Here is a 16,344-nt window from a genome sequence, read left to right as displayed (position 1 = left end):
TCATTTTAGCCTTAATATTATTTTTAATGAATTATTCATACTTCTCAATCTTGGGGGTTTATTTGAGGCTTTAACGTCTGCAGTTTTTATTTCGCCTCACATTTGAACAAATCATCTTTACAGTGGAATCCTTGCCCGTTCACACATATAAAATATTTCCACTCACCAAGGTCAACTTTAGCCTAAAAATATTTCTGAACCGTTCAAAAGAAAACATCACAGTTGAAACGCAGGCCTTATAAAACTGACAGTCCTCCTTGTAAATAACAACCAATATTTACACTGAGAAGACAAGCTATTCCTAGTGTAGTCATTAGACTCTTTGAAACCCATTACACACAAAAAATAATATTTAAATAAACTATTTATACATTGAGGAAGATTCAAAGTTTGCAATGAGTTTGAGGAGTGTATTAAAAAATACATGTTTAAAAGGATACAACTATTTCCAGTTCACTCTTAGCATCTGTGACGTTCTGCTTTTTATGTATGCAACGTATGCACACAAGGGTTTACCTTTGACAGTGCAGCACTGTTTTCAATGGGGTCAAATAAGGGTCTCATGAGAGTTTTCCTTTAATTCCGAATACTAAAAATATAACTGGATAAATATGCAAATCAATATAAATGCTACATAAATTGCCTAAACAGACACAGATTGCTTTATCTGAAGGTTTGCATAGAACTTTCCTAATTCAAAACAATTATGTTTGAGTTATACACAATTAAAAGCCGATAATGCCTTTAATCATTAGTTTAACTAAATAAATCTTTATTCTGTGATTAAAAATGTAATGAAATATCAAACAAGTTGCATGCAGAAAATCCTCTCTTGTTTAAATGTAATTAGTCATGCAAAACAGATGGGTGAAGACATTGAAAGAAGATCCTTTAAAAACAAACAACCCGGGTCAGATTTCTCCGTGTTCTGAGTAATGCTACAGTGAAAAGTCATCTTGAGCTGGTAAGAGCCCTGCCCATCCTCCGGCACCTTTTAAGTGAACTCTGACTCCCAGTTCCAGGATTCCTTTGACAGCAGGATGTGTGTGCGTGATTTTAAATACAAAGCACAAATATTGGCTTGCTAAGTCTCTGTCCAGTCACTCTGGGCTTCTTTCATTTCAAAGGACAACAGCAGAAGTATGACACAATTGACCACACTGATCAAAGTCTCTGAGAGGACCCCTCTAATCTATTCAGAAAGTGGAAGAATGATGCTCAAGCTCACATGCCACATGGCCACTAGGTATTTCTTAACCACGGCTTTCTGATGTATTTCCAAGTTTAATTAAAATAAATGAGAATACTGCAGCTTGACACAACAGCAGGACAATGCAATCAAACATCCCAAATACGAACAATTCCCATGAAATATCTGAAATATCTGAAATATTAAATCACAGTTTTATATTTAAGGAAAAACATAATTAAATGGTAAAAATAAAATAAAATACGAAAACGGAAACACTATCTTAAAAGGCAGCAACATAACCACAGTCAACCTCAAACCATTTGTGGCACATAAGGTATATTTGTGGCACATAAGGATTATACAAATGGCTGGACCAAATCTAAAAATCTCATCTACAAATCGCAAATAACAGTTGTATCCCATCACATTTTGATTTATAAATAGTATAAAGCAGATTCTAACAATAAACTAAACCATGATAGGGTACAGATTTGTACTTTGCAATTCACATGTAGGTCAAATTTATGATTTGGTCTAGACCAAAAGGTAAAAAAAAAAAAAGAAGGATACATGCCAGAGCCAACTGTTCAGCCAAATGAACAGTAATAGCAAAACTTGTAGAAACTCTGAGATAATAGTGCTGCCAGTTTAATAACCGACCCAGTACATTAAGTTTGAAAGGACTTAAAGATTAATATTTATGCAACAACAACAAATGTAAGCTGATAAGGAGCTTGAATTAAAGTTCTGCTCCATCCTTTTTACTCCCGGACTGTTTGTTTAAACTAAGAATTCCTCCTTAAAAGTCTGAAGTGGTGAATTTGCAGCAGCTTTCTTTTGTCCATTCCTCCCTCTTGGGAACCCCAAATAAACACATTTAAGAGTATTTGATCCACTGAAATGCATTTCGGCCTTTGTGTTTATTATTTTTTGCTCGCCATGTTATGATTTAAACTCATCTCTTGCAACATATACGGCACACAAAGATGGACATTCATTGAGAATCTCATTTTCGCTTCCAGGCTAGCCTGGGCTATGACTAACTTCAAGCTAAGCTGTTAAACCAGAAGCTTAGCCTGCACTCTCTCTGCCAAATCCTGTCTTATGCCTCTCAGTAGGGGGCAGTGTGGAACAATGCGCAGAATCAACCCCAGCTGCAAATGGCAGGGCCAAGGCAACGCACCACACAGATCTGTAGCCAAGACTGGCAACCCAGACAATTTACATTAGCAAAAGAATGATTAACATAATCTGCAAGACCACTGGAAACTGGGCCTTGGAACTGTCAAGGAGTTAAAGAGGGGGAAAAAACTGATTCTGAACGATAGGCCTGCTAGTAAATGTTGGCTAAAGGATACATAGTCTACAGTATGTCTTGCCAGAAATCCCCAGGAAGATGTTAGTTAAAAAAAAAAAAAAAAAGAGTGAAAGGTTCTAGGCTGTTAAACAACATTTTATTAGAAGAAAAAAGAAAGTAAACAATTTATGTCTTTCTGGACAAAGAACACAAACCAACTTGAATTTTAATATTGTATTACTGAACTGCTACAACTCAGCAGATATTGTTGACACTTATAAGACTACAACATTTAAATATCCCAATTTAGTTTATTGCCATAATACACCTGAACAGCTTAAAAAAAAAATCTACAAAAGTAGTAAAAACATGAAACATAAAACTAAAAGGCATATGGAATCTAAGTTTAATTAAACCAGCTGAAGATATTTTTTCAAGCATTTTGTTGCCCCAAAAAATATTTTTGAAGTGTGGGGGCATAGACTTGTATTTTGCTTTAATAAAATATTTTTGATGAAATACTGATAACTAATTTAGTGTGTGTGTGTGTTTGTGTGGGCAGGGGAGGAACATAACTAAATGATACTGATATCTCACACTGCATGATTTTCAATGTATTTTCTGTGCTGTTATTTCTAAAATAAATAAATAAACCAAACAAAAACAAATAAATTATGCCAGCCTCTCTGGAAATGACTGTGAGATACAATGAGTTAGAAAAATAATCCTAACCTGACACCCTGCAAGAGAATAAATGTTTGTATATTCACTGGAAGGAGAGTTTACCCAGTAAAAGGCAATTATAGAGTAGCGTGATCAAAGTCACATTCAGGAGATACAGCGGAGCCCTGTTGACGGGTATTATCTATCAACCCTAAGGGAGAGTCACACCAACTGTCCTATTTTGTCGCCGAATAATGGTTCACAATATATATAGCTCTTGCGGCACCACAGGACAACCTATTTTGGTGCCCTTGTTCTAACAATAAATTAGCGCAAGGCTGAATTTTTTCTTCTGTCTTCTGAAAAAGCCCCTGAGAGAGCCGCTGTGTGTGTTGGTTTTTGTTTTGTCTCTTAAAGGATGCTTGCTACTGCCATTTCTGCAGCTACCAATCAAACTCACTGTGCTTCTCTGGAACTTACAGCCCCATTCCATGACTGAAACCTGAACTTAAAATAATGTTCAAATTATTCTGTACAGTACGTGGTCGTTTTATCCTTGGATTTCAGTGACGTCACCTTGGGTTTATGTGTGGCTGTGCGTCTGTGCACCTGCACTGCCCCAATTCATCTTGTGAGGACCTTCGGAACTACACATCAGAGAGCATCAACTAAGAGCCTAAAACACAAGTATGGCAGTGAGGACAGAAAGCACAACGAGACTCCACATTTACAGAACATTATTTATACCCTAAAGTGAAATGTAACAGATGACCAGGGAAAATAAACTAGAAAACAATTAAAGGTTTCAGCTGACAAAGTTTATTATCTTGTGGGCTGGGAAGAGGGTGGATGTGTTTTTCCTAGGTCTGCTTTTTCCCTTTAAATAAATATCACGGCCGCAAAAGGTTAGAAGATTTTATCAGCCCTGTCACTGCAATGAAAACACCCAACATCAACCACAGTAGTATTTATGACACTATAATATACCACCAACACACAATAATGATGTCTCAGTTCATCATTATGAGTCTGCTCAGGATTAAACCAGCTCAGTGTAGCCTAATGCTGTATTCGTAAATAAAACGCAATATAAACAGTCTCCTGGTGGGCAAAATAACGGTGCTTTTTCTAAAGTGGTGTGCACTTTTAACCCCTGCCAGAAGTCAGGCGAGTTGAATGGTATCCCAATGTGTTGAGCTTGAATGAAGTAGCTGGGCTCATACAGTTTGAATTATGTAACAGAATAATAACTTTTCAAGATTAAATGGCTTTCGGTCATTTGTGTAGGCTATTCACAGAAAACAAATTACTTGGTGCAAACCTTGAAATGATTATGGTCCATCCCTAATGTGCAGTTGCTGGAGGTTATATCATGTCTACCTCACATCCTAACCTTAAGCAAAAGCAAAGTTAATTCAAACCAAAATCTAACCCATTGTGTTACCTCAGTAGGTTACCTGTCCCTAATTAAAAGTTAACATTTTAAAATTTTAAAATTTTGTGTGTGAAAAAGATACAGATGAGAGAAATCAAATATATATAAAAAAAATAAGTAACTGCTCCTAGAATTACACAACTCTGTTCATCAAGATAAACTTGGTAAAAGGATCAAGTGGGGTAGTTGGGAGTGCAGGAGGAGTTTATGTGCCACAAAGTTTTGTTAAGTAAGTGTGTCTTGGGTTTGAAAAGGTAGGAAAGCACTGATCTATACTACCATAGAGATGGTATCTTTTTCTAAACAGTTCTCCCACCTAATGTATATCAGTTTTTCATCTAACCATACAAATTGTACAGCGAACTACAAACAATAAAAACTAGAAAATTAAGTAAACAAATGAGCCCAACACTTCACTTACACTTATATCAATTATTTGAAAAATATCTGAAATATTGATGTTTTACCTTTTAGGTACAAACCCAGTGGGGAGGCACATCAAATAAATCAATCAGTCATGAGATATGGGCATCTGGCATTTCTAAGGGATCCTTCACAAACATTTTAATTTCACCTCGTTCAGACTAAACCTGTTATTGTTCACAGTGCTTCAATGCTAACTTTGTGAATGTCACACGTATTGAGAGAACGCTGTGTGCATGCTGGCCACACTCCCACTGATTCTCTGTAGGGCTCTGTGCCCTGCTGGCAGTAGCCAAGGCACCACATAAACCAGCTGATCCCACCCCTCTTTCCTCCTGATTTCCTCTTAACAAATTACACAGACCATCGTGCCAATACATCAGGCCCTGGCGAGCCACTCGAGACCCGGTCTGTGGTCATATTTTGTAGAAACCAGAGGGGTTGAGCTGCATTAAATGCTCTAGAAGACCCGGACTTCAAACGGCCAGAGCTCTGAGTTTCTTACAGTATTCAAGTACTGCTACAGAAATCCTTAGACATCCACTGTGCAGCATTATACCAGCCCACAAGGCCCAAGCACACGTTTCTGCTTGACAGCAAAGAATGCGATTTGGAATGTTTTTCCTTTCCAGGTTCACACATTATTTGAAAAATACCTAAATGCATGCATTCATTGGGTCAATTTGTTTTATGACACATATTGGACACATCCAGGCAGGTAACCAATAATTAATATAAAGGTTATCCACTATTTTATTCATGGTACACCTCCTCATATCTGCAAAGGTTCCCATTCATGTATCCCGAGCTTTCTTAATATCTGGAAAGAAACGCTGTCACTTCAGATCTGTATTTAATTTCACATCTGGTATGCATTTAAGGCTTGAGTCTACAGGAGTCTGCAGAATTTCTTGTTTTTATTCTTCATAAAACCATTTTGTCTGCGTTACCTGTACGCCCAGTGTAAGGGAATGCGTTTCCATACTTGGCTATCACCCTTAAAAAACTATTTATTTTATACGCTAGAGGTACCATAATCTTAAACTTGAATTTGGCAACCTCCTCTAAACTCTCCCCACCCTGCAGAATACTGATGTGATAAATAAAGTGGGAAATGATCAGCCAATGAGAAACACCACTTTCATTTCAAGCAGCTTAAACGTATAGAGAAAGAATCATTGAGGTCTGCAGCATCATAAAATATTTAAATGATCAAGTAAGTGAAATATCGCAAAGTTCACTGCAATAATCCCTGTCCTCTGTTGCCATAGAATTTGATTGTTTCTTTATTGAATTAATTACTAATATGTTTAAATACGATAGACTGTGACATAACACATGTGGTTGGCAATGGGATGAAATGACACGCAGATCTAAAATACTGAATATCAATACAGAACATTGGGTTTGCAGCCCCAATAGGTTTGTAACACAGGTTGAGGATTCCCCTGAGTTAACGGAAACACATTTAAAAAAAAGAGAGAAATATAAATAGTTTCTCATTTACTTCTTGCTCACTCCAGTATTAATAGAAACAACAACAAACAAGTGACCAATTCAGGATTAAACCATGTGGACTGAGGCCAGTTGCTGTAGACCACTGTCTTTTTAGTGGTTATTTACATGGAACACTCCGGGCAAGTCCAGAAATTAGAGAAATATATACAGTAGCTTATCCTTCATGTCAAAAACATTGACTAAAAAGTATTTTTTTTAGTTTTTTAAAGGCAAATATATTTCTTTGTCTGCTTCACTGCTTTACACTAGTTTTATTGCAAAAACTGTTACAGTTCCATCTGCCGATATGCCATGACCAAAATGAGGCTGTCTCACATTAAGAGAACTGTCATGCAATCTTTCGTGTTGTGGGTTAGCTTGCTGCTTTAATTTCCACATTTACAAGACCAAAAAAAATGGCTGATGATGGGTGACACTTAAAGAATTTACGGTATTAACCTGGTCTCCTCATTCTTTATTTTGGTCCATTCATTGGGGGTGGGGGGGATAAGACGTTAAGCTGGATCTTTTAAAAACTAGATGTTCCCTTGACTCCTCAAGTCAACAGTGTATTTTGTCCCTGGCGGTTTGAAAATGTATGTGATGAATTACTTTTGACAGCTGGACTAAACAGACCTCTGACGTGGAAGGATTAAGAAATACAATATGGATGAAAATAACAATCAATATACTGTAGTTGCACAGGATAACAGACCCAACATATTTGCTAAATGTCAGGATTCCACCCACTCCAACCAGTCTATGTGTGATGATGTCACCACATAAAGAGGCACGCAGCTGCCTTGAATTTCTTATTTAAACACCATTCTTGGGCCTTTTCTTTGATTGAGAAAAAATAAAAATAGACCGGTGACAAGAATTCGTGAAAAGGGTAAACTGAAAAATCTGCTATGGTAATATCTTAGTACTCCTATAAGAAATACAATAGAGCAATAAACCATTATGAAGCAGTAATTCCTTCTCCCCCTCCCTGTGTAGGTTGTTAGTTGATTTGTAAATGTGAAAAGTACTTTAAGAGAAGTGCCTGAAATACAGATATGACACGAGAATTTAAAAAAGTCTGATTTAGTAGCACTAACAGACAGTGATAAAGATCTCTTTTTCCACTGGACTGAACTCCAATTCTAACTCACAGGAAACAGATTTCCACCACATTCATTTATTTACTTTTCCTTTCAAAACAAACTTGACCCCACCGCCCCCCGCCAACCCCCTGCAGATGGTATGCACAACCTGGAAGTGAAACATACAAACTCACCATCAGAGCGATGGATGCAGGTATGCTGGTTGTCACTTAAGAAAAATCCTTCCTTGCACAAACACTCATAACTTCCCATGGTGTTCACGCAGACCTGCTGGCAGCCTCCGTTGTTGTCCTGACACTCATCCACATCTGAAATCAACAAAACCAAACAAGAAAAGGAAATTAGCCAGTGGGAGAGAAAGGGGGGATTCACAGGCTTCCAACAATGTTCATAAAATTAGCAGCAGCATCTGTTAGACTGAAAATGAAGACTTCTACCACATCTTGGAAATGCAGATTAAAACTTCAGTAAGACGAATGACATTAAGGGAATGGGTTCTATAGACAGATAGGTGTTTAAGAACTTAAATTGAGTCACAATGTTATGATGGGAAATACAGCAAAGCAAAATTTTAAAGAGGAACCAGTTGACAAGTTTTTTTTTTTCAATTCAATCTTTACTAATACGCTGATGTACTCTTAGGGGTATCCAGGATTCAAGGCAAATGCCAAGGGTACCGTGCGTCCTCAAAACATGGCTATCAAAAACAATGAGATGTTATCAGACTAGATCAAAGAGTGTATATATCCAAGACATGCTGGGATACATTTTTATGAACCTTGGTGATTTTCTTGAAAGCACAATAAATCTTAAGAGGCCCTTTGTAACAGCAAGGTTCTGAAAACTTAATACCCTTCATTAACTTTAATAGAGGCTCTTGCCTGCCTGGGCTACTGCTGTTTTGACAGTTCAGTTTTTCACTGGTGTAATAAATACAACAGGGTCTCATCGTATACTGCCCATGAGTTCACTTACTAATTAATTGCCAAAGTTTTGGACAAATGTTTGCACGCTACTGCTAGCAAATAAAATAAATATGGTAAAATAATCCAATTAAACTCATAAAAAAGTTAATCAAGGCTAATAACATGAAAAATCTAATTGTTTTATGGAAATATAGTACAAATAGCAGTCCACTTACATGTCCAATGGAATTAACTATTTGGGTATTTTGTAAATGCATTTAATTAACGCCTTGCAAACCATTTCATAGGTTGTTGTTTGTTTTTCCCATGTTCCCATTTGCAGCAAAGCCTGGATTGTATCACAGTTCTCAAAATAATAAAAACAATAAAAACAGAAATCATAAAAATAATGTCACATTCCCATATATGATGACATTCTCTTTCATGTGCTTGTCTTTTGAAATATCTTAAATAACCCGAAAGAACAAAATGCATCACCGGACCCATAATTAAAAGTGATCTGATCTTTGTAAACTCCAATAAAAAGAGACTCTTGACTTTGTATCTACCAAACCTGTTTTTGTGATGTATAGTCGATATTTTAGGCCTGGACCCAAGCTGCTTTACAAGCTTTTAGAGTATTTAGAATTCTCTTTATACACAGTTGTAAAATCTTTATGACTGTTGTCACCAGGATACCACTGTAAAACAAGAAATTGCAAGAAATTCTACCCATTTCAAGGCAGATCATAGTCAGACATTTCCCACGTCACTGAATTAATTCAGAATCCCCCAACAAATCATGACATTATTGATCTAAAGGTGGTTACCGTACCTGTACATATGCAGGCACACAGTCCATTTCTGGCTGTGCAGATAGCTGCACACATTAACCAAAACTTGAGCTTTGAAGCTTTCAAAACTTGAAAGCAACTCACAAATGTTCACTTAAAACAATCAACACATAAAATCAGTAAAGTCAAATATACCCCCCCAATAAGTTTTCTGTGTCAACTGTCCCAAATATTCTAAGAACACAGTAAAACTCAATGAAAATCCAAATTAAAATTAATACATATACAGCCCAGAAAAATAAATGTATTTTATGAGGATATCCTTTATTCTACACCAAGATAAGGCATCTAAGCTTTGAGGATCCCAAATAAAGAGACAACAGGATACTCTGTTTATAGCTCCAATTTAAAAGTTGCCACCAGGGGCGCTGTTCAGTCTGTAATGTACTGTGACTGCCTTCTATAACCATCGCAGTGAACATTAACGATTTAGCAAATGTTTACAAAATTAGTGACATAATAAATATACAGAAAATACACAAATGCATGGAATTTAAAGTCACTATCACACCTTTTACTATTCTACAACTTAAGGTACACATTTGTATAACATATTTAAGGTATCAGTGCTACTTTGTGTACAACATTAAAATTAGCAATAATTTTAAAACAGAGCTGCATTCTGACAAGGGGGGAGGCTATTTCCTCCTGTCTGAAAATCTAGCAAACTGCTGCTGTAATGTGTCAAGCATATTTGTCGAGTGGATTGCCCCTGGCAGATGATGAAGCCGCAGTTTGAGCTTGGCCCTATTAAAAACACAGAGATGAGTAGACCTCTGTGGTGTGCTTTCTGAGCCTGGGATTCCCAAGGCTGCAACCCTGGTGCAGTAACTTGATTCGGGATTCAGGAGGAACATTAAAGTGTGTTAAGGGTTACGACCCTGTCTGCTGAGCGCGCAGTTGCACTTTGTCATTCCTGCTCCGTTCGAAGAGACGTGTTCCAAGGACTACAGTAATTTCTACCAGAAGTGGCAAGCCAACACAAAGACCTTTATTGGATGAAAATAAAACCTTTTTTATCCAGTTTTTCTTGAACACAACAGCATGTTTTCATTACAGTCACAGCACTACTCATTCTTGTGTCAGGTCATTTAGAGAAAGAGCTTCACAAAATAATATATGAATGATATAGATATATATATATATATATATATATATATATATATAATCTGTATACATATAGAATTAACAAGATTTATTTGTTTTGGTTTTCTACACTTTCTACGCCGTAGACCTTGTCCCTGGAAAATACTGCTTAATTTACACGTACTATCATCATGGTTCACCCCCTTTAAAAAAAAAAAAATCGTAAATAAACGCAGGTCAACTTTTCTCTGTAAAAAAGTTAGGAATTAGCAGAGGATATTGTATATTAGAGAGGGGTGTTTTGTTTCAGGTATTTCCTTAAATTGATCATTCAAAAACTATTTCACAAAACACAATTAGGCTTTTCAAAAATGTCAATATAGTGTGTATAATGTATACCGTAATTAATTTTTAATACGTTTTTCACTCTTAACTTTTAGGAAAGTATACTTTTTCTTTTTACCAAAGTAAAATATAATATATATATATATATATATATATATATATATATATATATATATATATTTATTTAAACAAATGTCAGCATTGTAATCATTATTAAAATTATTTATTAACACCTTTGAAAGTATCAAAGTATCTAGCTTTAGGATTGTAGCTGTAAGTGGATAACACATTATTCCTTAAATGACAATTATCTGTCTAGATGTAGAAATTATTTTTAAGATGTAAATTACTGATGTAAACAAATCTTTGTGAAAATGTTTGGTCTGAAATATGTGAAAGGCAGATGTATTCTGATTGCCATGACTCTGCAATTGTCATCACACTTATCACCCATCTCAATCTACATTAATCTCACAGGACATTTACATGCAAAGTTCAATGTGTGTCATAGTAGGATGCTGCACACTCTTTGCACCTTCAATGTGTGTCCAATGACTAAAGCACTCTATAGGTCCTAAGGAAAAAATAAAAGCTTTAAAGAAAATAAACTGCCCTAGTGTTGCAGACATTCAGAAAAAAAATGGGTAAATTATCAACATATTGCATACAGCTGTCTGGAGGAAAGAAAAAATAAATAAAAAGCTAAATCAAAAAGGCAAAAAGGAACTGTACTAGATTACTCTTTAATCAGGCCCCCGATTAGGCAATCTTAAATCAATTAGTGCCCTAACTTGTTGACACGAAGCATCTGGGAATCTATGAAATGACTTCCTACACTCCTCAAGAGTTTTTTTTTTTCTCCCCCCACCGCCATCCTTTTCAAAGCACAGACTGTGAGGTTTCTGGTTATCATACTCGATGTCTATTAGAAGCCACAGCTCCATGTGTAAAAGGGGTTGAAGGAACACATGCTGCAAATCAAAAATAAACATGGAGAGGGACGCTTCACACAGAACAACCCGGGCTGGAGCGCTAAAGCAAACCACTAACATAAAAGAAGGGTTAGAACTTCTTAACATAAATACTATGGTTATGCAATAGGATTTGAGGGCCTGTCATGCAGGGTTTATGTGGAGAAGCTGGTTTATGTTGAATGTATGCTACAGCATATTCCTCTATACAGAAATTAGTGGTACATTGTTATGCAGGGTTACATGTACATCAATGTTCTTGAAGTGTATCTGGTAATGTGGTCCTGCAAGTGGCAATTGTACTCAAAGGTCTAACTCAAAGCCTTTGTCTTAGTGAGGCCTATGTTTTTATACTCCCAATCAAATGCAAAACCTTGTAATTTAGGGTGAATGTGTCTATTTCGATTTCCCACAAAGCAAAATGTTACCATAATCCCAAATGACTGGTTCCAACAACATGTTCAAAGAAAATACAGTTCCCACCTCCTCTATCCCACCATTTAATTGAAACACCACAGTATCAAATCTAAGCAATGCCCAAACTTAAATTTACTTATTTCACTATGTATTAAAGCAATTAAGTAAATATCTTATCTTCATGCAACAAAGTTTAAAGTAGCAGTTTTGAATTCCAATAAAACCAACCTTTAGAAGAAAAGTTTTAAGTAGAAAGTTTGTTCTTCAGATTAGTGAAGAATGGGCAAAAGGTAAAGAAATAGCTAATTTAAGAACAGGTGTTTGCTTTCTAAACTTCATTCTTAGCTCCTACATCCAGCTTCATAGCCACAGAAACACTTACGGTGCTAGAGTCTTACCATCCTGTGTCGGAAACAAACTGTCCCTACGGATGGAGTACAAACAGCGACTCTCTCAGGCCGTTCACGTCACATAGGGGTTTTGTGATGATGCTTATTTATGAAAGGCTGATATTTTTATGGGGGTGAGGGGAACCGGGGAGGGGGGGTGGAGGCACACTGCCGGAGTGTGAAGAGTGGGGAGGCGCCCCGTGGTGCCCGTTTCCTGTGTTTTGATTATCCGGTTGTTAAAATTAGACTTACACCTCATTAAAGCTAGAGAGATGGAGCAATGGGAAGGGTTGGAAACAAAACGATACAGCAAGTGAAAACGGCAATAAATATTGATACATATGAAACGGACAGGAAACGCTCTTACTCGTTTCTTTGGTTTCATTTAATTCTGATGTTTTGCTGCGCTTCTGTGGGGAATATTTCAGGCTGGGTCTTTGTAATCCACACTGAAAAACGTAATGTATCAAAAGGCTCCTTCAGTAAAATTACAATAATTAAAATATTTTATTTTAAGCCAATATGTTGCAAAATATTGCATAACACTCTCAACAATACACGAGAACATATCTAAATAAATTTCACATTATACCTGTTATTGGACTGTTTTCAAACACAATACTAATGAAATTATATTACAAACTTATTTAATTATACTATAGATCATTGTATACATATTGAAATATATGTTATATCATATCTATCTTAACATAGAAGTTAAAATGTGCGCCAATGGCTTTTCTTCAAGGATCAGATTTATAAGAAAAGGCACTCCACGGAGTCTCGCCCGTGGCAATAAACACAAAGAATGCAATTAAAAGGGGGCAAACAACAGTTTACCACATTGGTAGGGACACCCTCTGCATGATGCCAAGTTAACAGCTTAATACAGTAACTAGTGGCTTGAAAACATTACTGTCACCCTGCTATTTTCTGTTGTTGGAGGGTGGCACGCTTGGTGCCAAAGTTACACCATTCTGATCCAGGTTCATACACCAAAGCATATTTTTTTAATTTTACTTAAACACAGTAGTAAAATACTAATTGGTTCCAAGGCAAGGATGCTTGGCTTCTGTTTTTGTTTTGCTTTGTTTTGTTTTAAAACCTGGAAAAGTCTTGGGAGATTTCCTATATAGTCGGAGATAACAGTGAGCCTACTGAATGTTTTTTGGTGGGAAACTAGAAATCTCATGATAAGTCTGGACTATATATGCTCTTTAATAAAACCTGTTCATTATGAAAATACAATTTTAGGTAGATATCCTCATTTATGTACCATTAAGATTCAGTTAATGCAATCTCAGTGAGAATTATTAATATTTGGAAGATTAATGTTATATTTTTATATATAACCAGTTATCGAAAAATAGCGGTTTCATGGACAAGGGGAAGAAAGGACAGGTTCAGTTTTTAGGAGAGAGGGGAATATAGTTTCCTGTTCCAAAAGGACAACATATTTCTGAAGGGGGAAGGGGCTGGTGGCCTTGGAGTTTAAGCAGCATTCAATTAACTCTTACCAGCCTGTTGTTATCTTTAGATCCAAAGCAGTTGCAAAAGTACATCAACATTCAGATCTCTCCACAACACACACACACGTACACACACACCACAAAGAAATTGATAAATTAGGTATCAGTTGCAGATTTTCACATTACTGCTGTGATAAGGAGTAAAGGGAAATAGTTTTCCACTGCTGCAATACTAAGAGATTATTATAAATATTTAACAGGAGTATTTTCTTAAACCCACCACTAGATGTATAGACGTTAGGTACTGTTAATTAAACTATGAATAAACAGAGGAAATATACATATTTTAACATCATTAAAAACATCACACAGTACTGGTCTGAATCTGAAAATGTGTTGTAATATTTTTGAGGATGTTTATGCATGACCAAGTTGACATTTCTTGAGGGATCACATAGTTTATATTGTTGCTGTAGCAACACAACTTCTGTTTCAAGCATGTTTGGTAGTAGTCAGATGTTTTGGTGCCAAAAACTACATATTAGATTAAAACGTGAAAAGAAAAATCCTAATGTCAACATACTTGTTTTTAGAAAATCACTGATACCTAAAATGTTTGGTTGGACATCAAATTTGCACTGTATAAACAGAGCAACAAAGTGAAGTTAGTGTTATTTGATAAGCTTTGTAACCATTTTCAATATATTATAAATTAAATATATGTATTCTCTAAAATGAATTAGTTTTAGTCTTTTAAATTACAAACTATCAGTGTGATATTGAAAAGGAAATATATCCACCTTAGTAACATTACATTACAAGAATATGCAACCCAAAACACTTCTCATAAACATTAATGTACACATTTAGTTGTTTTTGTTGTCAGCTACATATTCACATTTACAATAGAACATTATCAGCACAATACTACACTTATTCTTTCTTGATAAATCAGGTCCAGCCCTCAGTAACATATCTATATATCTGGCGAGAGATCATTACAAAACTCTGTTATCATAAAGCAGTGTTTATCTATAGATAACCTGCTTTTCACAGGCAAGAAGAGGCCACAATTGGAATTGAAATGAGTACAGTGTTGAGATAAAACCCAGAGAGGCATTCATATTGCTGTTCTCAATTATGATAACAGGTAGCAATTCAGAAGCTGGTATCTTTCTTTCCTCAAGTCATGGCACAAATCAGCCTCTGGTGTAATGGAAATGATTAGGAACAAAATAGGATCCGCAGTGTTTCAGCGCAAGGCACTGAGATAGGAGCTGTTACCAGCGAACTCCGAACCCCCCACAGTATCATTCTCTGTTATATTTGAGACATTCCACTATAAAGATGTCAAATAGAAAGCAAGTTCATTGCCTCAGAGGAACGTCTTGGCCAGACTCCAACTTGACTCAACAGCCAAGATAACTGAAAAAAGAAAAATGAGTGGGCTTTAAATGGTAGGAAAATCAAAACAATGTAAAAAGCCTCAAATGAGATTTCAAAACTCTCACAGGGTTTACCTATCTGGACACAATGACTGGGAACTCACATTCCAAACCTGGTTTTAATTTGATAATCCCTGACTTATTGAAGCTGCCTATAAAAGAATGAAGAAACATGCCTAGAAACAAATAACTCTCGATTTATTAGGATTCAAAACCATTGCTAATGATTGACCCTCGTTTGTGCAGGAAGTCATAATTATGAAACTAAGCATTCACACAATTTAGTTCAGTTAGAATTTAAGAAATATACAAAAATGTGTCACCTTTTAAATCAGCTCAGTTTATCAATACCAAGCCACTTTGAAACAAATGTTAATGTTTTGCTTTTACAACTTAATGCCTGGTTATGAGCAATCAACCCTCCTCACCTTAATTCGGTATTTATTTTAAATTCTTGCTCTGTGTTGATAATTTGTATGTAGAGTTTGTGCCTATTAAAAATACAACAGTAATATCTCCATTAACTTCACCCCTGTCTAGGTCAACCACATGTGCCTGCTTCAGGCTTAACGCCAGCTCCAGTCCCCCTAAGCACTGACTTAGTATAATGTGGAAATTTAAAACTATCAAACGCCTCCAGTTTGAATTCCTTCATTTCTAATGTAGAAGAATGGCGAGAAACTGGACAGCCTTTTCCCTTTTCGGATATCAACTGAAGGTGAGATTTTAACAGAAGAACCAAAGTGTTAGGTCAGTCTTAAAGATCCCCCCCATGGAGACCTGTCAACAGCTCACCGAGGTTCTGTGCATGGTTTCCAAAATGGTGCAATTCAAATAAATCGGAGTGTAC

At 36.2% G+C, this 16,344-nt stretch overlaps 1 protein-coding gene across 2 annotated transcripts in view; it reads right to left on the bottom strand.

The window, feature by feature from the left end:
- Positions 1–16,344, bottom strand: part of scube1 (signal peptide, CUB domain, EGF-like 1) — a 127,164-nt gene that overhangs the window by 94,939 nt on the left and 15,881 nt on the right. For both annotated transcript variants that reach the window (XM_066705259.1, XM_066705260.1), the window contains exon 4: positions 7,787–7,921. In XM_066705259.1, coding sequence (XP_066561356.1) covers positions 7,787–7,921 — 135 coding nt within the window. The remainder of the gene's footprint in view (positions 1–7,786; positions 7,922–16,344) is intronic.

The sequence above is a fragment of the Amia ocellicauda genome, chromosome 5 (genome assembly GCF_036373705.1).
Source record: "Amia ocellicauda isolate fAmiCal2 chromosome 5, fAmiCal2.hap1, whole genome shotgun sequence".
NCBI lineage: Eukaryota > Metazoa > Chordata > Actinopteri > Amiiformes > Amiidae > Amia > Amia ocellicauda.
This window is presented reverse-complemented; position numbering and strand designations above follow the sequence as displayed.